The sequence below is a fragment of the Phoca vitulina genome, unplaced genomic scaffold, assembly GCF_004348235.1.
Source record: "Phoca vitulina isolate PV1807 unplaced genomic scaffold, GSC_HSeal_1.0 scaffold27, whole genome shotgun sequence".
NCBI lineage: Eukaryota > Metazoa > Chordata > Mammalia > Carnivora > Phocidae > Phoca > Phoca vitulina.
Genome location: NW_022589730.1, coordinates 16930769 through 16953991, shown reverse-complemented (window position 1 = coordinate 16953991; position 23223 = coordinate 16930769). Strand labels below are relative to the sequence as shown.

Below are 23223 nucleotides of genomic sequence, written 5' to 3'. Positions count from 1 at the left end.
AGTTCTTCCGCTCTTACGGCCAAGTTAGAGATTCTGAGGCCTCTGGGGTGTGAAGCCCATCTCCTCCTCACTTAAAGCAAATCGGAATGTGAGTGTTTAGGCCTTGGTTTTAGAATTTAAGTACTTCAAAAAATCGTGTGTTGAAGTAGTGGTTTAAGTACATGACCAGGAGAGGTGATGTTTGGCGGGGCCTTTAAGGGTTCTATGGTCATGATGAAAGTTGTCTTGGGCTCAGCAGGCTCGGATTTTTCTAGCATTCCCTTCTTGCTTTGCATACACACTGTCATTAGGCTGAATTCATCATAAAGGTCTATGTCAAACATAATGCCTGCTGGGAATTCTCATCACCGTCCTAAAGTTCCATAGGGTGTTTTTGTCTTAAACCCGAAACCTTCTATTCATTTGTTCCTGGTGATCACGGTGCTTTTTGTGAGGTCTGTTGACGGTATTTATCCAGCCCTGGTACCTGTCCTTTCACAAAAGCCCAGACACGGTTCCCATGTCCCAGAGCAAATCTACATGACCTTGAAATGAATGAGACCATGGAGCCCACTTGAAGGGTTGCCATGTGGAAAATGAAACTGATCTTCCTTGTTGCTTCAGAGGTTGTTAAAAGTGTACTCTGCTGTCAAAAATGCCTATCACTTTACATTGCGGTGCTCAGTTATGTAGGTGAAGCTAGGAAATCAGGTGCCTGCCCTCTTGGGTTCACTGTCTTAGAATGCAAACACAAACATGCAGTTTGTCTACTTAAAAATTCTTGGTTGGCCTTTCTGTGACCTTCAGGGTAAATTGAAACCTTTTTTTTCTTTTTTTTTTTTAGCATAGCTTATGACCCGGCACTGCCCACCTTTAGCCTGATCTTTTGACCCCTCCACTTGCTCACCTTGACAACCGTAGCATACCAATAACCTTGTCTGCACCGACACTTCTGGGCAAGCTCCCTGTCTGTGCAGCGCCCTCCGCATTCCTGCACAGTGTCGTCCCCTCTCCCAGAACTCTTCTCAGGCTGTTCCCCAATCATTACGGATCCACTATCCCCTGTGAGCTGACCTCAGTCGCCTTGGTCTTTCTGGCGCTCAGCGGCCGCTGAGACCTGCTGAATGCTTATCGAGCAAATGAATGAATGGCGCTAACCTAGTTTTGTTTTTTGTTTTTTTTTTAACTGTTAATAATGTTGTAAATAACAGAAGCTCTGAGTGTGAGAAAACAAAATAACTCAATGACTTCGTTTTTTAAGCTGGACCTATTTAAGGGTGCTAACTGCCAATTTTCCAAGGGTAACACACGGATAATCATCCTGGAACTCTGTCTTCCTTTCATTTCTAACACATGGAGGAAGGAGTAGAAATGAGGAACCAAGGAAGACTTAAAATCGATCCTGTGCGTTGACTGCAAAAAACAAAACAAAACAAGAAAACCCTTTATATCCACTTATATAGAAAACCATATGACTAACTTACCACGGTTCAGAAGATGTTAGCAATGCCAGGGCTGGAAGCAGATGTGCTGGGGAAGCTGCCTTAGTGACAGGTAAATGGAACTGTTTCTGCCTAATAAATGACACCCAAACACACCATGTTGGGATTTTTAAGTAGACTTCTAATAAAAGTTCTGATGATCATTATAATTCATATCAGTTATTCATCAAAAACAATTCTCAGCCCTCCTCATTGGATGCTGTAGGTTCTTCTGACTTTTGGATTGAATCGGGTGGAGTAATGCAGTAATCAAAACAGACTCACAGGAGGAGTAAGAGAATGATTAGGCGCCCTATTTGTTAAATTGCCGCTTCCCTTTTTAGAGCTAACCTGACTAACAGGGAACTAGTGTTATCTCTTTTGCATTCTGGGAAGAAATTGAGAGAGAATTAAGCAGCCACATATTGATCACATCTCCCATTTCCAGTCCCTCCCCAAGCCTTGTTCATTTTAACCCCCAAATACTTCTCAAATCTGTCTGTTCCCCCTTCCCACTCCTCCAACACCCGAGTCTAAGCTACCATCCTGTCTCATAGACTTCTAGCTGGGCTTTTATATCCACCTTGTTCTCCTTTAATGGCAGACTGGTCTTTTCAGGACTTAAAAATCGTCATCCCTCTGCCAGAAACATTGGAAGATAAAGATCCAGATCATTGATTGGCCCCATGAGGTCCCACATGGCCTTGCCCCATCTGCTCTGTCTCCAGATGCATTTTTGCATCACAGAGCTGCCCCTCGTGCTCTCTGGCTGGGTCTCATTGGACTTCCTGAACGTACCAAGTTCCTTCTTGCCTCAGGACCTTTGCTCATGCCATTCCATCTCTTGGGAACATACTGCCTCCCACCTGCTGTTCAGACAATCCCTTCCTCAAGGAAACCAACCCTGACCCCAGGCCATAATACTTCAGAGTGCGTCCATGTCTCCCTGTGGCATATAGCATGGATGACTGTGCATTTATTTCTATGATTAGGTGTGGGGCATTAAGCGCAGGCTGGTGGCGGCAGCACTGGGTATGCGTCTTGCTGGCCACCATGCACTCAGCAGCACAGCGCCTGGGACTGGGGAGCGGTGGAACCAGCGTGGGTGTCCACTGATGTCCCCGCCTCTCCCCTCCTCCAGCCCTCTGCACAACTGTTCACTGCGTTGCCTTTTACTTGAACCCAAGAGGAAGCGCGTGCCTCCCTTGGGCCAGAACATAGTCATTTCTTCAACGACGTGAAGTCACCACACACGTGGACCGTACATGCAGCTGGCCTTCCTCGGGGCTGTTAGCAGTTTGTTTGTTTGTTTTTTCATTCCGCAACTGGAAACATCAGGCCGTGAAGTTGGGCGGTAGCTGTCATTTCACGGAAAGAAACTCCAGCTGTGGTCATTATTGTGCAGTGTTTTCTTTCTGGTTGGTGAGAATTTGGAGCCACAGGTTTCTGGGGCGTCCTATGAATGTCTCAGATGAACAGATTTCAGCATCGAATAGTCGTCCTTTGCCGAGCAGGAGGAATAAACCGTGCACTTGGGCGCACGTACGCACCCACACCCGCAGGAGGCGGCACTCTTTCAGAGCTATAATAAGTAGAAATTCGTTATTGCCGGTTCAGCAACTTCGCATCTGATCGGGTGGTTTTGAAGACTAGAAGTGTGGACTCTTAGGAGCCTGGGCAGCCTGCAGGAAAATTCTTAGGACCAGGCATAAGTTAGGTGAAGGCATACATTCTCAACTGGGGTGATATCACCCCCAAGGGGGTGAAAACTAGCTCTTGGAGAACAAAAAAGTCTCAGCTATTAACGGTGGCTTGTGGCGCTCCCAAAAGGCCACAGTATGTGCCTCGGGATTAGGATGGATCTGTTTATGAAGATTTAATGGGAAGAAAGGGGCAGGGAGAGGGGAGGGGGTCTGAAAGGGCTCTTAAAGGGCAACAATGAAAAAAAAGGCCGAGAAACTGCATAGGGGAAGAAAATGAGTGAAAGGCAGAAACTGGATCTAGGAGGAAAGGTGAGCAACAGACAGGGGGCAAGATCTTGGCCAAAGCTGGGAAGAACCAGAAGGGCCTAATGTGGGGGTGGCTCCGGGGGCGGGGAGGTGGGCAGAGGCTCTGGCTCCTCAGAGACCAGGTCAAGGAGCTAGACAGATGACACCTGTAGGAAACGGGAAGAAGGTAGAAGGGCGGTTGACTCAGATGCCTCGGCCCCGTGGCTCGCTTTCATGTCTGCCTGGACCCTGAGGCTCATCCCACAGGGTTCGTGGGGCACGTGTCCTGTCAGCAGGTGGGTGTTCACCCAGCAGTGAGCAGCGCACCCAAGGATGGGGCCAGAGGCAGGCGAACCTCGCTCTGCCCGAGTCCCACTCACTCGCTAGGATCCACACAGTTTCTCAGCAGACTCCTCGGACATTCGATGTAAGGCATCGTTCAATGATCTGGGGGGGGGGGGTGTGAAACCAGAGCTTTAACCTGCCAAGGAAGAGGGTCTAGATGTGTGAGTCCCATCTCCTCAGAGGTTCCTCTGATCTAACGTATAGTCTTTATGAAGAGGGGTAACTTCGTACTCAGGCCAGTAGACTTAAAAAAGAATAAGGATTTTTCCAGAAGCACATACTGAGCTCCTCCTGTGTGCAGGCGCCGTGTTAGTGTTGTTCATCCCGGGTCCTTGAGTTCAGACACAAGACAACGATGACCCTGGCCCAGAAGCAGGTGTTCACACAGAGGAAGTAGGTATTCGGTGTGGTGGGGAGACGGTGGTGTGGGAGGAAGCCACTCTCCACGTCCTGCTGAGTCTCCGTCTCAGCGAGGAAACGGGGGCAGTGGCCTGCCTCGTGGGGACCGCTCCGGGATTGCCCCCGTGACGAGCCTAACCCTGCACCCGGACCACAGGAAGCGGGCTGTGCCTGGCCCTTGGCAGCCAGTTGAAGACGTGGAATTGGAAGAGCCCTCACTACCTCCCCCTCAGGTGTTGTCAGTGAGGACCCCGAGCAGGAGAGAACTGGACTGCACTGAGAGACACGGATGGCCAGGCTCTGGGAGCAAGAGCTGGAAACCAGCTCCTCTGCCTGCCCGTGAGCCCCCAGCACCGCCTCCCCGAGGGACCCGCAGTCAGAGTCACCCACAGAGCCAGACGGCTGCCCACAGACTGACTGCTTGCTTAACCTCCTGATGTAACACAGACAGCATGGTCCCTTTCTTTTTTCCTTCAAAAACGATGGTATTTGTTTATCTGATTACAAAATACTAATAATTTAAGTAATAAACATAAAGCCAGTACAGTAAAAATCATCCATAGCTCCTACCACCTAGAGAAAATTCACGATTAAACTTTTGATTTCTGTCTTCCAGAATTATTCTTTATAATCACATGCAAACAAGATTTTTTATTTTTACAGAATGAACTTGTACGATACATACACTTCTAACTTAATATATCCCAGCTACCTTTCCGTGTCAGGAAATGTCGAGGTAATCCATTTTAATGGCTACACTGAATTCCATGTCTTAGACCGTATCTTTTCTAACCATGCCCCATTGCTGGGCATGCAGGCTAGTTCGGGATTTTGCTATATAGGCAGCAGAATGATTATAATCTTGGAATATACATTTTGTTGATCTGGCCAATTTCTTTCCCTTGGTATAAATTCTAGAAGAGACAGTATTATGACAAGGGATGCTGTGCAAATTAAAATTTGATGCCTCTTGCCAAATTATCTTCCCAAAAGGCTGAAGCTATCAGACTCCTACCAACGGTGTAGGGAAGACTGGTTTCTCTGCAGTCAGCAGTGCGGGCTGTCTCCTCCCTTTCACTGGGTGTTGGCTTTTGGAGGCACCAGAGGGGTTTTTCTCCTTGCCCTTCCCCCATGCTCGCTCTCTGAGGTCGGTCTTCTCATTCCAGAGCTCTCTGGAAATTGCAGCTCCTGGAAAAAATTCTTAGTATTGCTGAGCTGTGCTGAAGACCTCTCAGTACCAAGAACTGGGCTTGGATTTATTAACTAGTTTGGTGTGGATCTGACTGGAAAACTCCATTACTGAAAGGGAACAGGGAGACCGTCTTTGGGGGAGAAAAGGAAAAACCATGAGGAGCTTATTTAAAAATGCAGCGGTATAAATGAATACGGTTGGTTCTATTCTAAGAAACGTCCCCACCTCACAAGCTAAGCATAAGTGTCCACCATCGTTGAGGATTGCCAGGGCCTCTTGAGGCCGGGCAGGCAATCACAGGGAGAGCCAGGCAGACGGGAGGACAGCCATGGAGAAGGGGAAAGTGGGCAGGAAGGAGGGGCTCGAAGAAAACTAAGAATATGGTAACAGTTGAAATCCACATTGTGGACGGTAAAGAGTTGGAGTGACATTGTAGAGCATGGAGTTCAGTCATGGGGTGGAAACACCAGATCACTCCCTGAATAAGACGAAAAGGAGAAAGAAGGAAACGTAAAAGGATTAGATGACCAGCGTGCTTTGACTGAAAACCCCGAACTGGAGCAGCGATCCTGCACATAATCGGGAGACCGTTGGGAGGCAGACGGGCTGCGTGTCTGGGTCACAGAGGCTCCGTCTGTCCCGGGCACGTGAGGCCAGCAGGGGAGGCATCGCTGACGGTGGACCCCTGCCCGAGCAGCAGATTTCATCGCCGATCCGAATCTCTTCTCCCTCATGATGGATGTGACCTGCAGACTTACTCTGGAAAACCCTCACTCTCTGAAATAGCCAGTTCTGAGTAGAAAAGAAAGGGATCCCAGCAGAACATCGATGTGGCTATCTTTGAATAGGAGACTTGTGGGTGGTAATTTTTTCTTTTAAAATTTCTATGAGAGGGGTGCCTGGGTGGCTCAGTCGTTAAGCGTCTGCCTTCGGCTCAGGTCATGGTCCCAGGGTCCTGGGATGGAGCCCGGCATCAGGCTCCCTGCTCAGCAGGAAGTCTGGTTCTCCCTCTCCCACTCCCCCTGCTTGTGTTCCCTCTCTCGCTGTGTCTCTCCCTGTCAAATAAATAAATCTTTAAAAAAAAAAAAAATTTTTTTCTATGAGAGTAAACTTTTTTTTAAAAAAAAAAAAAAGGTCTGTTCCTCCCTTGCTTTCTGCTAGTTATTGCTTTCTACAGCATGATACTGAGTTAGGGCCGGCCGGAGGCACAGAAGAAGGCCATGCTTGCTTTCAGCTGCTTTGCTCTTAACAGTGCTGGGTGGCCCTGCGGGAGGGAGCTGGTCCAGGCAGTGAGCAAGGAGGTGTCCGGATGCACATAGAAAGCTAGGGTTCTCAGAACAGCAGGTAAATCCATCCCTCAGCCTTGCTTCTTAAGCTGCCCTTTTTTTTTTTTTTTTTTTTTAAAAGTCCCTATGTTTCTCCTTTTTGAAAGAAATTCCATGCATCATCTTTTATGACTATAAAATCTAATTTTCAGAAAGTGCATTAGAATTTGGATTTCGGTAGTCTCGATGAGTGTTCCCTGTCTTTTCTGTTACACGTGATTAATTTCTTGATAAATGAATAGGTGACAAAATGGTGCTCTTCTCCATTGTTGATAATGTATGAAGAATAATTAAAACTCATAAATAACCTCAAAATAATTTACCTTTGATAACATCTTTAAATGTGTAACATCTCAAAAGTTTAAAAGCCTCGTTAGATATTCTCTTAGATTCAGAGCCCATCTGTTGGAAAGTCTTTCTGAATGAATGTTGCTTATCTTGTTTGGTAAGACATTATTACTCAGTAATGTGCACAGTAACTTCATGATGGTGATTGTTGTGTTATTTTTGCAATTACAGACCTATCAAGTGGATCTGAAGCCTAATGGGTCGGAAATAATGGTGACAAATGAAAACAAGAGGGAATATATTGAGTACGTATATGCAGATTTACAACCTTTTATTAAATTGAACAAGCTGTTTGGTTGATGTCCCTTTCTAAAACAGCTCATGCCTGTTGTGGGCACACTTTCAGTAATATGAGTTCCTTTCTGGCTGGGCTAATAGGAAGTCAAATTATAAGATGGAAAGTTGGGCCTTATATCATGACTTCAGTGAGCTGCCTTATGAGGGAGTCATAAAAGGAGAAAAAAGTATACAGTATTGAGTAATATGACAAACATGCTTTTGGAGGATGTGATATGTAGTCTAAAATTGAGATTTGCTGTGTTGGAACATAGTGTCAACAACCAGTGGGGTAAAATAAGGAACAACGAGAAATAAAATATTTCCTCTCTCTAGTGACTTCTTCTCCATAATGAAAATGTAAGAAAATTGTTAAAATGGATAAGAAAATCCACATATGCAAACACAGTGAATTATTTCTGATATTTATGATTTTCTTAACCCAATCTTAGCCTCAGTGGTGGAACAAAATGTTTAGTCCTTTGGAAATCCAACTGTTAAGCAATCCTAGGGCATTTATGCTGGCCAGAAGGCCTTTGTCTGTCGGGCACATTACACGATTTCCTCTTTGGTATGTATGTATGCTTCACGCACACAAGTCCGGATCTCCCTCGCTAGCCCCAGTGCAGGGCTGAGGTCAGCACAGCGGTGTTTGGTGCCCGGGTCCCAGTGTCTGCATTCGACAAGCTGGTTCCCTCCTCCCTGCTCAATGTAATTGGTCAGAAGACTTGAATTTGAAGAATTGGCCTAGAGTCTTGGCATCTTTTAGTGTCCTCTACAAAGAAAAACCCATCCTTCCTAATTAGAGAGAAATGGAGAGTGTTGGAGCCACTCACTACTTAGAGACCCTGACAAAGCATGCTTAGCAGACATGCCCCCTCCCCGCCCGTCCTCACAAGTTAAAAGCTTGCTGTGCTTTAAAAAAAAAAAACAAAAAACCCACCTAGGAATAAGACACTACAGTTCTTACCTGTTCACATTAATTGGCACACTTGTTCTGAATTTGGACAATCTCAGCAGCCTGGACGCCACCTCGGCAGATGCCATGGTCTTCATCTGAAAGTATAGGCTTTGAATGGATTTTTAAAAAACTGCCTCTGAGGGGGGATTAGGGCCTGAAGTCTGAATGTTTGGACATTTGATACATGTGGTACATCATCCTTTGCCGTTAATTCCTTTAGGTTTCAAGTTTGCTGGGGGGTGGCCTTGGACAGAGTTGCAGGTGGCTTCACTGGAAAAAAAAGGAGGGTGAAAATCTCCACCCGCCCCCCGGCACACGGGCGCCCCTGGGGTGCAAGAAGGCTCTGGGGCTGATGGTTGAGCAGTGCGGTGAAGCCCCAGGCGGCTGAGCAGGCGTGTGCAGGGGGGCTGGGCCTGGAGGGCCGTAGCCATGGTGGCACCTCGCAGGGAGAGCCCTTTATGGAGGCCTTCGGTCTGTCTCACGACAAAATGCCTTTGCTGGAGTCCAGCATGGATTCACCTAGCATTAGATTCTGCTGTGCCCGAAACATCGTCACAGAGAAAATGGTTTCTGTTCAAGAGGTCTTATCATTAATCCTCCAAATTTTGGCATTAAAGGATTAGCGTGAATCATTTTGCTGATAAGTTATGTGTCATTGTTGAAAACAGTATACTGGACACAGAGCGAAATGTATCACAAAATGTTGTACTAGATACTCCTTTTAAAAACATATGTACATGTTTAGGGGCGCCTGGGTGGCTCAGTCAGCTGGGCGTCTGCCTTCGGCTCAGGTCATGATCCCAGAGTCTTGGGATCGAGCCCCACATCGGGAGCCCACTTCCCCCTCTCCCTCTGCCTCTCCCCTCTGCTTGTTCTCTCTCTCAAATAAGTAAATGAAATCTGAAAAAAAGGGGGAAAAAAATCTATGTACACGTTTATGCAGAGGTGGGTGTGTGTTTGCGTGAGTTTGCGTGTGCATGCATGATGCACCTATATATTCACACTCCACGACCTTTTTTATCTCTCTGTCCCCGTAGTCCTATCTGTAGGCAACTTTGCTAAACTAAGGCTTGATCGGGGGTGGGGGGAATAAATGATCTCTGAGTTTAGGTTCCCAGCTACTCCTGAAAGCATTACTGAATCCAGCGTGCCGCGGTTCTGCACCCTCCCTGTTGTCTGCCACGGTGGGGGTTCCTCTGCTCTCCCCTCCCCGGGTGAGAAGGTGTGAGGAAGCAAATGGGGCTCGCGGTGACGAGGGTGGTTCACTACTCTCCCATTGCTCCCGCAGCTTGGTCATCCAGTGGAGGTTTGTGAACAGGGTCCAAAAGCAAATGAACGCCTTCTTGGAGGTAAGTTGTGCGCCCTCAGTCCAGGGTTGAGAGAGGAGGGCTCTGGTCCTTGGGGTGGGGATGCTGGTGGCCTGGAGCACTCAGCCACCCTTTCTTCATCTGGTGTTCTCTTGCCCTGCTTCTCCTTGAATCCCTCACAGACTCCGCTTCCACACAGGTACACGGAAAACACATGGTCTTCGGCTGGGTTTTTGTCTTAACACCGACCTGTGTTGTGCCAACTTCCTCCTATTAGAGGGTGAAGCAGCCACTCCTCAGATCCAAATATTTAATGTCAGCGATGCTCCCAGGCCCCTAGCAGAGGGTGGCGGGATTCCTCATTTTACAGAGGGTTCAGTTTGGGGGCACCTGGATGACTCCGTCGGTTAAGCGTCTGCCTTCGGCTCAGGTCATGATCTCAGGGTCCTGGGATCAAGTCCCGCATCGGGCTCCCTATGCTTAGCGGGGAGTCTGCTTCTCCCTCTGCCCCTCTCCCTGCTCATTTTCTCTCTCTCAAATAAGTAAATAAAATCTTCTTTAAAAAATGGTTCACTCTGACCAAAAGTAAAACTCCTTTTTAAGTTTTGATAGCAGGTTTAGTTATGTAAAGAGAAGGTAGAAACAAGCCCCAAGTGTACATTATAAATTCCCACTGAACCAGTGCAGAGTTCTCATTGGGCAACGCTCTCCTCGGCTTGCCCCAGCTCAGTCACCCGCAGTAAAGCCCCAAGCCCCGCAGAACACTCAAAAACTTCAGGGACTTGGGGCATAGAATGTGCGTTAGACCTACAGGAGGACAGCAGGTTTCAGACTTCATTTACATAAGAAACCCGGGAGGCTCCGTGCTGGCCCCGCCCCAGGTGATCCCACTTTCAGAAACCAGACACCTGCGAGGCCCAGCAGCATGGAGCATCTCACCAGACCAGTCCGGTGGTCAGTGTGAACCCGGGAACTAGAGCGGGGTCTCTGCGTTCCTCTCTCCTCTCCTGGATCACACCGCCTCCTTATGTAGTTCATCTCTGTGCCTTCAGTACCTTATTTTTAAACATACTCTCTTGCACATTCGTGGCTCATGCGTTCTAGGACATACTGACTCATAGCTATGTCATAAATGGCTTTTGGAATTTGCCTACAGTAACCCATATTTTCGAAGGGCTTCTGAAATTGCTCAAATACCTGAACCTTCTAGATTCTCCTCCCTTTCTAAATTTTTACATTGGGACTATGCTGTTTTTATTAGAACTGCAGTTATGGGATACTGTCGTTGATCTATAAATCAGCAAAAAATGTGTTTTTTCCTGGCTGTTTTCTCTGTAAAATTTGTCTCTTTCAAGGAAAAATATATCTTAGGGTGACTTTTTTTTTCTTTCAGGGATTCACAGAACTGCTTCCTATTGATTTGATTAAAATTTTTGATGAAAATGAGTTGGAGGTTTGTATTTTAAACATTTTCTGTAAAGTTAGATATTTTTAAATGGTATTTTATTATTCTCTGGCCCATGATGTCCTAGGGAGTAAGCTGGGATGGATTCTACTCTATGTCTCTTGTGGGGTGCGTGTGTCGATCTTCAAGTAGGGAATAGTGGAAGTAGTCAGCTGTAGATTCCTCACCCAGGAGAGAGTAGTTCTGGGGCACACCAGACAAGTAGAGGCCCACCGAGCTGGGTTGGGTTCATGGCCAGGAGCACCAGGTAAGGAAAATTGCTTCTGATAGAGTCATGGTTGGGACATCCAGTTGGGGCAGCAGCTGAGATCCTGCACCTCCTCCCCACACGGTGGTAGTCATGTGACCTTGGCCAGGACGTGAGCAGCAGGGGCTGTGGAACAGACGTCTCTGTGAACTTGACCTGGTTTATATTGCATAAGGAAGAACCTCAGAAGACAACAAGGTAGTAGCAGGAGGCAGTTTATATTGGACTGTTTCAACTTCTTTGTGTTGACCTAGAGGAAAACCAGCAACTTAAAAAGCACAGGGATCTCTCACCCTGTGTTGTGTTGAGAGAAATAGAAGGAGGAGGCTGTGTCTGGAGAACCTGTCACCCATTTGTCCAGGCCACGTATCCGATGAACCATGTCTCACAGACTAGCCTTCTGTTCTTCTTCGTGAAATAGAAACTTGAAGACAGATGATGTCAAAATCCTATAGTGTGAGCCCTTGGTTTTATAAGTGGGGAAACTGAGGTGGGGGCAGCAGTTAAGAACCTTCTGGGTTTACCCAACAAGGTTTGGGCACAGTCAGGCCTAGGATCTATTCTCCGCCTTCTGGTTTGGTTCTCCTTCCATTTTTCTTTGGTGCCTCTGCAGGAATATCATGCTCCCTTTTCCCCGAGGACTCCTTCCCTGCTTGGGGGTTAGGCAGCCCGAGGAGCCTCAGACTCCGTTGCAGACCCGGTCACTGCATTAGTGCAGGTCTGCACCCACGCACCTCTGATCAGCGAGCTGGCAGAGAGGAGCTCTGGGCTGCCAGCACTGATTCCCCTGGGGGTCGGGAGACATTTCACATCCTGAGACACACAGGGTCTCAGAAGGGCAAACAGCTGGAGTAACGGGCAGCTGTAAAGGGAGCGCAAGAAAATCTGAGCCCCGGGCACATGTTGGAGGCGTGGGCCAGAGACAGACGTGGAGTGGCATTTCCACCACGAAACGTGGCCTGAACACGCGTTGGAACTGGGTCCCCCTCCTTACCTGCGCTGCCTCTCTGATCTGAAGGGACAGGAAAGTGATGTCCCCGTCATGCGTCTTTAAGAGTTGCCAGCTTACCTGCTTTGCAGATGACAAAATGCCAGTGTTGAGAAAAGGCCATTCCTCCACGGGTGATCTGTGCAACATTCACGAGGGCCCCACTCACGTCTGCTCAATCTCCCTCCTAGTTGCTGATGTGCGGCCTTGGCGATGTGGATGTGAACGACTGGAGGCAACATTCTATTTACAAGAATGGCTACTGCCCAAACCACCCTGTCATTCAGTGGTTCTGGAAGGTAAGGCCATGGCTGCCTGGGTGGTCCTGCTCCTCAGCCTCGGTTGGACCCCTGGGGGCAGAAAGCAGCCCTCCCTGCTCTTTTTCCATAACTCTAGTGGAGAGCTGTCCCTGCCTCAGGTCGATCCTTATCAAAGCACTTTGTCCTTCCTTAACCACCTGACTAAAGCAGCTCTCTTTGAGGAACCCACCGAGTAGGATGAAGTAGGTACAAGAGACCGAACTGGCCTGCCAACGTGTGACTAAGAATGGGAGGCTTCTCAGGGCAAAATGTGCTTTGGGGCTGACTTTTCCAAGATGCCGTTTTTGGTTAAAAAATCATTTTCCCCATTTTATTGGTTAATTCCAACAAACATTTTGATCTTTACATCCTTCAGTCAGAGATGCAAATGAAATGTGATTTACTGTCTTAGGGCCAGTGTTTGCCTTCTCTTGAGCTTAGGAGAGAAGTGAAATAGAAATGAGTTGAGTCCAAGGGAGAGACCATAAACTGCCTTCTAAAGAACAATTTCAGGGCACCTGGGTGGCTCATTTGGTTAAGCGTCTGCCTTCGGCTCAGGTCATGATCTCAGGGTCCTGGGATGGAGCCCTGCATCCAGCTCCCTGCTGAGTGGGGAACCTGCTTCTCCCTCTCCCTCTCTCAAATAAATAAATAAGATATTTTTTAAAAAAATAACAATTCCAGGGGGGAAAAGGGCTGACTGCTTACTTACACAACTAAGAACTTCTATAACTTGTTTTAATTTCTAAATCTCTATTATAAAGACTGTTTCAAGTGCCAGCAGTAGTGGAGAGAGAGAAGATGTTAAAAGCAGACTCTTCAAAGCCCGGTCCACGGTCTGCTCAGTTCCTGTCCTGATTCAGATGTGTAGCATGCACAGGGTATTGTAGGGGCCTATCCTGGCCTCTGTTTTTCTTTTAATAAAACGTTCTCTTTAGAGAATTTGTCTACAGTCTGAAATCTCACACCGTAACCCGGGTTTCCCTGGTGTCGGCGCTTCTCGAACACTGGATGTCTGTAACTGGCCCGGGGGCTGCTGGCACGCCTCACCCACGCACACATGAGCTCAGTGCCACCAAAGAGTTTGCTTTGTATTTCATTTCTTTTGACCTATTGGAGGAAGAAGAAAAAGACATTGTGATCCCTCTTATTCTCTGAGATGACACAGGTGGTATTCTGGTGCCCATTAAAAAAAAGACTCCATTTTCAGTCACCTGTCTCGGTCTGACACCGCGGCGTTGACGATGGGGTCCCGTGTGTCTGCGTTAGCGTGTGCCGGGTGTCCCACGGCGCTCTAACCACCTTCTGCCCCCGGCCCTAGGCTGTGCTGCTCATGGACGCCGAGAAGCGGATCCGGTTACTGCAGTTCGTCACGGGGACGTCCCGAGTACCTATGAACGGCTTCGCCGAACTTTATGGTGAGCGGGGCCCTGTGCGACTCTCTGCTCTCCTCTTGCGACTTGGCAGCCAGGCGTCCGCTGTGGCCCGGCGAGGCTCGGCCCCCTAGGCGCGCGTGTCCCCTGCAGGTCCCATGTGGGATGGGGGGGGCGCTTTCGGGTTTGTACAGAGACCAGTTGGTCTTTTCTGTTTTTCTTGTTTTGTATTGTGGTGTATCTTGAAGGACTCCATACCTCCAGGAGACAGAATTGCTCCGTGCTTACTGTAGAGATGTTAGAGAATCACTCTTTCTGCTCTGCATAGTAAAACTCAAGCTTCATTCCTCCCCCCGAAAGGAGCTTTATGTGTAAGCTCGTGGGGTTCGGCAGTGACGCTGTACCTGTCTGCACCCCTGCGTGCTCTTCGATGTGGCGCGCCTCCAATCCGAAGTGATGCTGGGTCCGTGCCCCCTGAGGCTGTGCGGGCCTCTTGCTTCTCCCCCAGCAAATTTTCACTACTGTCTGGGAGCCAGGGAGGGGGTCTCCGGCTCCCCCTGGGCACGCCCGCCCACCTTCGTCTCTTTCCCTGAAGCCCCACCTTAGCTTTGTTGTCTGCCTGCCTCGACAGTGCTTGGCATTTATTTATTTCTCTGTCTTTGTCTAGGTTCCAATGGTCCTCAGCTGTTTACAATAGAGCAATGGGGGAGTCCTGAAAAACTGCCCAGAGCTCACACATGGTGAGTGTCAGAAACACACAGTTGTCCACAAAAAGGGCTTTAAATACTTAGCTGGGGCTGAGGCTGGGCTGGAGGTCCCAGAAGGCTATGTTGCCTGCCCACGAAGAGCAGAGTACGAGGTGCAAGTGATGGCGATGAAATGTAAGTTGTAATGCTGATAAAACTCAAACCAGGGTCTGCCTGGACCCGGTGCGTTTGTCTCATACAGGCTTAAACCCCCCCCCCATGCTGTGGGGGGAGTTCCTCCTCGAGACCCCATCGTTCCCAGAAGCAGAGATCCCACTGTGTATTCACTCGACACGGAAATGACGGTTCTCAAACTCTGTAGGCAGATTGGATTTTTACTCCAACCTTAAGTTGGTTTTTATCCCCAGAACTTCGGATAAAATTCCCTGGAGAAACTTTGTTTTAAAAGATCTCTTATGGGGGCCCCTGGCTGGTTAGTTTGTTCAGCGTCGGACTCTTGATTTCAGCTTGGGTCGTGATCGCAGGGTCGTGGGATCGAGCCCCGCATCAGGCTGCGCACTCAGCAGGGAGTCTGCTTGTCCATCTCCCTCTGCTCCTCCTCTTTCTCTCTTTCTCTCTCTCTCTCTCTCTCAAACGAATAAATACAAAAAAATATTTTTAAAAAAAAATAAAAGGCCTCTCATGGCCATCAATAACATCTCTGGAGTTCAGCAACAGTACGACTGGCTGGAGGAGCATGAGAGGTGTGACAGAGGCCCTGTCCCCCGGGGTCAGCGGCAGAGACAGGTGTGGAGCAAGGCAGCCCTCAGGCCTCCAGGATGCAGGGCAGGAGGAGGGGCCGCCTGTGTCTCTGAGGAGTGCCCTACACCCAGCAGCTCTTGGGGGAGCTCTGAATGATCCAAGCGCCTGTGTGCCTTGGGTTGGTTTCCCCCCACAGGCTTTTATTTCTTGCTCTTAGAAGCAGGTGGAGGTGGGCCGTCTGGAAAATGGTGAACCTACGGTCCTCCTCCTCACCTCACTGCTAGAGAGCCCACTCTGGGCTGCACAATGCAACCGAACACTCGTCGTGGGAAACGCCTCCCCGCCCTCAAAGTACCTAGGAGAGAATTCTCATGAAACTGTATTTGTGGAAAATTGGCTGTGGGAGGTTCTTTTGATTCCCTCGCCTTGCCGGAGAGGAAGCATTCCCCGTTTATACCATTCACAGGACTCTGAATGGCAGGAATATGGTCCTTGCCCATCTGACCCTTGAAAGCAAGCTGACCCCAGCTAAAAGTGGCGGATCTCCCAAGCGGCGATTGCCGTCGTTCTCTGCCTTTCTTCTAGAGAGAGAATGTGTTGCTAGTTTGGAGCTTTTATTCCAAACAGTATCTGAGTCAAGTGTCATTTTCTGGGTTATGATAGTCTTCGTTTGGGGGGCAGTCGGTACGGAGCCGGGCCCCGGGCCTGCTGGGATTGATGCACAGCTCCCAAACTCAAGGTCTCGTCATGAGAAGGCAGAGTGGGAGCTGACTGGTTGGGCCCAGCCGTCTTCTGCGGGCCGGGCATGATCAAATCTCTCTGGTGGCCTCAGGGCGCGCTGGCGTTCTTTCCCCTCAGCAGCGGGGAAGCCTGCCCTGTGATCACGCAGCTCCCAGATTCCCAAAGCGCAGGATTGGGACTCAGCTCTGCCAGAACCAGAATCTACACGCTAACCCTGCACTGAGATCTGCTGCCTCAGTTGATACAGTTCACTTTCTTGGGAGGCTCTTTGAGGAGAACCAAGCAATCGAGTGTCCAGCCCATGTCCCTCTGTGCCCCTATGGACAGATGTCTTACTGTTGAACTTCTGTTCCCAAGTCCACATGCTTGGGTCACAACTAAAACCTGGTGCAGCCCAGATACGGCCTCTGAATTCAGTGGTTCTCAACGTCGGCTGCACATTGGAACCTCTTAGAAAGTTTTTTTTTTTTTTTTTTAAATATGGATGCCAGGGTCCTGCCCCCAGAGATGTGGACTTCGTGGGTGTGGTGTGTAGCCTGAGCTGTGGGATTTTCAGAACTCCCCAGGTGGCTCTGGCACAGACAGCTGGAGTTGAAGATCCCTGCCCTTCCCTAGGACGAAGGTCTGCCCACGGGAGGAAAGCAGCCCCCGGGGCTCTTACTGGAGCCTCTGTGCTTCTCTGTGGGTCACAGCATCTTCCTGCCAGTGCTCCCCACTGATGGCTGCCGCCCGCTGAGCAAGGGCGCTGGGCGAGGGCTGGCAGGGGCCACCTGTCCTCCCGGCCCGGCCCCGGCCTGTGCTGTCCAGGAGGAACAGAGCTTTGCTGGCTGCTCACAGCAACAGGGCCACCACTGAACTTCAGCTGGAGATAGGCCTGATTTCTTCCATGTTTTATGAAAAGATAAAATTGGCAGTTAGGCTTCAGAATACAAACCTGACTTAGCAGGAGAGCGAGAGCTAGCGTACTTTCCATAAACCTCGCAGAGGTGATTATTGAGTGTCTGAGGTGGAAAGGGCTTCATCTCACTGTTTAGCCAAGATCAGTCCTTGGATATTTAAAATTACACTTCACAAAGAATCACAGAGCCGCCTGCTCTTTGGACGAGACTAAAAATGACCTCCCGAGGCCCGCACTTCGTCCACATGAGGAAGTGAAGCCCATGGAGACCACGGAGGCCACTCAGCTGGCTAGTGCCAGGCCTGAGCCAGACCCCTGCCCCCCAGCTCGTTCACACTTGGCAAGCACTTGCTGTGGTCCACGCAGGGTCCTAAGCACTTGATGTGCTTGAACTCCTACGATCATCACGGTGATTCTTAGCAGAGGGTCATAGACAAGGGGAAGATGGTCACAGATCCTGGAGAAGGCACCACCAGGCCCCCTAGGGATCCCCGGCCCTGGACTATGAAGGACCAGCTGCAGTTGACATGAAAGCCACCTTCTGTGACAGGCTCCTGTTAAGTGCAGTCTGCAAAAGTGAGGTTCTGTTTCACGTTTGAGAGCATCAAGGAACTGAAAACCCTTTTAGACGTCGCCTTCAGGGTTCCTGGGTTCCCGAGAAATGTGGGGACTTCTGTTCATATTTGTTCTGTTCATATTTGGAATCACAGGTGACTCTCTGGAAGTTACTAATCCGGAAAAGCGCTTGGCATGGGATCTAGTGTAGATTAAGTGAGAGCATTCCAAATAGACTCAACCTTGGTTCATCCCAAACGTGTAAGTGCTTGGTGTTCGAGGGTCTGGAACTCGGCACGCACGTCAGGGACCTACCCTCTCGGGCCTCCCTCCCCCCCCAGCTGGGCCTTTCCCGGCCCCACATCTAGCTGTGGTAGAGAGGTTTTGTGGCCTATCAGAAAATTCTCATCTCTCATCCGTAGGTTATATAACCTCTTCGGCGTGGACAGTTTCATTGCTGGTATTTATTTTTGATGACTCGAAATTGTTGCTGAAGACTTGCACATCCTCTTGCTCAAATACCAAATGCCTGCTTAGCCCGCCCCCCCCCCCAACCAGGAAACGTCATGACCACAGGTAACAAGGATGGCCTTTGACCTGTACTTTTGTTGCTTCTGCAGCTTTAATCGCCTTGACTTACCTCCATATGAGACCTTTGAAGATTTACGAGAGAAGCTTCTCATGGCCGTGGAAAACGCTCAAGGATTTGAGGGGGTGGATTAATCGCCCCCCCGGCCTCGGGGTGGTTGGTCGTCCAGCAAGTCCTGCTTGCACTTTTGCATTTGCCTAACAACAGACTTTGCAGAGACCAGGTGGAAAGAGGAGCCGCAGGTGTGGCTCTTGGAGCCGAGCCTTCTCGAGCCTTCGCCCACGACTTGCCCAGGTTCAGACGTGGGAGCCCAGTCCCAGGTCAAGTTCCTGCATTTTCCACCACGAATTATCAACTGGTTGATGTGTACACTAATTACATTTCAGGAGGACTTAATTCTATTTATGTTGTGCCTCTGTAGGCAAAGCCCTTAATAAATATTTTACATACTTTATAATGACAATGAATGGAATTAATCATCTACAGGTATAGTATTACAACTCATGTTTACTTTTTAAAATGATTTAGATCGATTTTCAGATTTTCATTACAATTAAAGATGTCTCGTGTACTTGGAAAAGTGAGCATATTTTTTTTGTATTTGAATTTCATACCAGGTTTAATGTCAGTGACATTTTTTTTTTATTTTGGAAGTACTTTGAGCACCCTCCCCACTCCCTACTTCATTAGAATTGGAAGACTGATTTTTGTCCAAAAACCTTCTACAAACAAGTACTTTGAGAGCATTTAAACTATAACATTAGGCATAATGATAATTTTCTCCGTACTCAAAATGCAAACAAACTGGATATTACTTTTTTTTTTTGTACAAATTTAGCATATAGCTGCAGGCTGAGAGAATTGTAACATAGCATGACAAATTCGGTGTTGACTTGAAGGACTCACACCATTATTCCTTAGAAGTAATGACGTGTGCCAGAACACCTTGGGGACAGGGTTGGACTCTACTTTCTCGGAAGAGAAATCACCTGCCCCTCCCCGATGCTGTACAGTCCTTCTCTTCTCACCTTTTCTTCTTTGCTGTTCGTAGTGGAGACGTTTGAATGAACCTTGGCACCGCTTGATTTGAAACTGTGGAAACCAGAGATCTGTTTCATGTCTTATTTGTACGCGTTGGCTAATGGTCGCTAAATAACCAGTTTTTTGTTCTAACTGCACCAATTCTGAAGGCACTTTATGTACGACATGGAGGTCCTATCTGGTTTTGTTGATGGTTTGTTTTTTTACCGTAGACATTCAATGTGATGATTATTTCTTCTCCCTGCACACATCTTTCCGGTGCAATATCTTTCAGTTTTGACTCTGGCTGCTGGTGTATAAAACCCGGCTGTAAAGCTGAGCCTACAGACCCCGTCCTCACCCATTGTTCTGTGATTGCGGGGCGACTACCAAGATTCATTGAATGCACACTTCATCTAACCGGGTTTTGTCCCCTGGGACATGTTGCATGCTTCGCCACTGTGTATTGCCTGAGTGGTGTCCGTTCTGTGCTGGACTGAAAAGTGAGCGGGAACTTGGACTTGACCCCCATGGTCGGTTGGGCCGTTCGGCTGGCCGTGGCAGGGATGGAGGGTTCCGCGCACTTGGATTCTTTGCCGCTTGTGAGTGTTGGTCGCAGAATTCCGTGGTGTTTTGAGAGAAAGCCTGAGGGCAGCCTGGGAGTTCAGCAGCCCTGCTGTCCTTTTAACCTGTGTTGTCCTAAACCCTGTTGTGACAGTCAGGGGGCTGTAGAGATTCGATATCTTGCCAGTGATAAGACAGAAAATCATGGTTTTGGGGCCTCCCCGTTGGTTATGTAAGAAGGACCTTTTGGTGTAAGAAATTCATTGTTACCCAGCTCTGGGTGGCTTGTGAGAAACCATGAATGTTCGTGGTTATAAGTGAGCCGTCTTAAGAGGTGCAAAGGTCGGAGGGGTCTGAGAGAAGGTGGATTTCTACAGAGGTGAGGATTGGCTCCCTTTTCCTATTGATTTACAAATATCCAATAGTGATCAGAGAACTTAGAGGTTGAATAATTGGAGAAGAACACAATGCTCAGTATTTTTCTCTATTTTTGGGATTTTTTTCTCCCTTCAGTCAATATATAACAAATGTCTCATGGCAAAAACCCCCATCATGTGGCCCCTCCTGGTCCAGAGGGCTTTCTTTCTAGGACTCACACCAAAGCCAATGCCTGGACGGATTCTCAAGAGTGATCATGTCCTTACAGGGGAGAAAGCCTACGATTCTAGTTGAAGAACTGGGATTCTGTCATTTTGTAAACCGTATATTCAAAAAATCAGAATATTCTGTGTAATTGCAAATTAGGCAGTGTTAAAAATATGAAAGAAAAATCCATCCTAAGATCATTTCTGTGCCAGGAGCAGATGGGAATTGTCAAACTATACCCCTATGAATACTTGAAAGACCGTAATTGTGACTGACCGTCCGGTGCATCTACCACTAAGTGCTGGGTTCAGTGACAGCCGAACAGTGCTGGGTTTGGGGTTTGTTTTTTGTTGGCTTTTGATCGACATCAGATTCCCTCATCTCAGCAATTCTCAGTGTTTCACTCTTTGTCTAAAATAATCCTAGATCTTGTTTTCTCTAAATGCTGACAACCACTCTCCGGCATCTTCACGACAGAGTCCCAGGGACTGCTGGTCGTTCCCGTCAGCAGGCCCCAGGGAGGGTGAGGGCCAGGACTGGCTGCCTCCTCTAGTTACCCTCCCCTCTGGCGCTTCTCCTGAGTCCAGGGGCTCTGTACCTTCTGTTCCCTTAGAAATTACCTGGATCTGGCTTTTTTTAGTTGTCTGAAGAAAGTAACAGTTACTGTGGATCATTTTGCCACGAGGTTAGGAAGCTAGTTGCACAGTTTAACAACTGCATTGTGGACATGAGTTACGATGCCTGCCTGTAGTCCAGGGTGTCTCAGTCCCTGTCCCTTGTTGGCCTGCAGGCGAATTTGGAAAGTCTGGATTAGCTTCAGATGGTATGCTGCGTTTCAGCCGGCTGCCTCTGGAACGGGAAACCATGAGGCGTTTGTCTGTTTTAAAGTTGTATTCAGCTTTGAAACATTTTCCGTTATGTACTTCTCTGTAGCCAGTCCTGAACCAAATCATAAGAATGTAAGATGCTTCTTTGATTTTTGTTTACAAGGCCCTTTGGTCGAACATCGGATTTTCCCTGTGGTCAGATGGCAAATGCTCTGAAGTGACGGACACGGGTTATTCCTCCCACATGAAGATGCAGCGACAGATTCTGAGGAATGGTTGGCAAAATATTTGAACCACTTTCTACATCTCACAGTGTTAAATAGACAACATGTACCGTGGCTGTTTGATCTTGCCAGATCCAGACTGGCTCTCTTGAAAGCCAAGTTCATATGCAGCAAATTACTAATTGTTGTAACAGTTAACTAATTGTTTAACACTTGACTCTAGCATTTTCCTAAGTCTTGTGTCTCACCTCTGAACTTTTAAAATCTATAGAGAGCGTAGGTTAATCAGTTCTCAAGCCCCCTCCCCTCTGTGCTAGCCACCCTCTTTTCCTCTTTCCTCTGCACCCCCCCACCCTTCTTGACGGGGAGAGGACGCTTACTGTCTGGTGTCATTTCCTGCCTTGTCAGTAGGGGGCGCTGCCGCGCAGGGTGACTGCCTGGTCTGCTCCCTTCCTGGCCCCCAGGAAATCCAGCACTACCTCTTGTCTCCTTCAGGCTTTGGGGTACATCCTGAGAAGTCACGTCAAAACTGCCAATTTCAGGTCTGAGATGCGTTTTTAAAAAATCCTTATAAACTCCACTTTGTACTTTAGATTTTAAAACTGGGAAGACAATGTGATACACTTTGGACCACTTTTTAATTTATCTAAGCCTTAATGAACGGTGTATATACACTTGCATACACACACCCCCACCCCAGAGTGTTTTCAGTGTCAGAAACGATGCTGTGTGTAGCATTAGGACGTGAGCTCGTGTAATGTTTTATTTCAGAAAAGGATAGCTTTCTGTCTTTATGAAATGTTCCAAGAAAACTTCTCATTAGACATTTATCCTTGGTGAAAGGTGTGCACAGAGCAACGCATGTTGAAAATGCATGTTTTCTTGTTCGTTGGGCTTATGTTTCTAAGGAGTATCAGTAGGAATCTAACAGCATTGGCTACAGACCTCAGTGTCCTGCAGCTCAGCCTCGTGTCAGAGCATTGAAAGCCTTTCTGATGACCATAACCCTGTCTCCGCAGACATCTGTGTTCCTAGATAAGCCAGTTTGCCCTTTCACTCAGACTGATTCCACCTAGATGGTCACGGTGTTTCCTTCATGTTAACTTCACGTAACTTTGTTTTTCCTTTGCTACTACTTATGTGAGATGTATATACATATATACGTACGTACGTACGCACGTATGCTGTCCAAATATATATGTATATATTTGTATAGCATTCTTATACCTTTCGAGTAATCTGGTTTCAAAAGGGAGTGAGAGCTTAGTCCTTCTACAGTTTCCTCCAAGCTGTGTCCTGAGATGGCTGACCCTCAGAGCCTGAGAGGGACCCCAGGAAAATGATGCTAATGTGCTGGCATTCCGTAATTCAGGATCTTTTACCAAATGAAACATGAAAAAAACAGTGACTTTTAAGGTGAAAAGAGTTTCAAGCATTCCAAATGAATTCTCAATGTTTCATAACTTTTTATTATAAACCCCCCACCTCCTAATAATACAAAGCCAAGTACTATTTGATATGGTGATTACAAACCAAACTACTTTGAAATTTTTTAAACACAACTTCTGGATAACACTCCTTTTCACAATCAGAATGGCTATTAAAATATGGTTGAATTTGATACAGGAAAAGTTTTGCTTAAGAACAAATCCTTTTTTGCTTTTCATTTTTCTTGAGAGATCTAAAGAGAAATTGTAGATTGTTTTCCTGACAGCGAAAAAGTAATGTGACAAATGAAGTCGTTGTAAAGAAGTGATACAACTTGTCAAATATTTAATAAAGAATTATGGAAGCTGGAA

The 23223-nt window shown here is 47.8% G+C and overlaps 1 protein-coding gene across 12 annotated transcripts in view; it reads left to right on the top strand.

Moving 5' to 3' along the window:
• The window catches only part of NEDD4L (NEDD4 like E3 ubiquitin protein ligase), a 330492-nt gene extending 307269 nt beyond the window's left edge, over positions 1 to 23223 (top strand). For all 12 annotated transcript variants that reach the window (XM_032422607.1, XM_032422609.1, XM_032422616.1 and 9 more), the window contains 7 exons: positions 7229 to 7302; positions 9583 to 9643; positions 10995 to 11054; positions 12493 to 12600; positions 13922 to 14018; positions 14641 to 14713; positions 18236 to 23223. In XM_032422607.1, coding sequence (XP_032278498.1) covers positions 7229 to 7302; positions 9583 to 9643; positions 10995 to 11054; positions 12493 to 12600; positions 13922 to 14018; positions 14641 to 14713; positions 18236 to 18338 — 576 coding nt within the window. In that variant the 3' untranslated portion in view covers positions 18339 to 23223. The remainder of the gene's footprint in view (positions 1 to 7228; positions 7303 to 9582; positions 9644 to 10994; positions 11055 to 12492; positions 12601 to 13921; positions 14019 to 14640; positions 14714 to 18235) is intronic.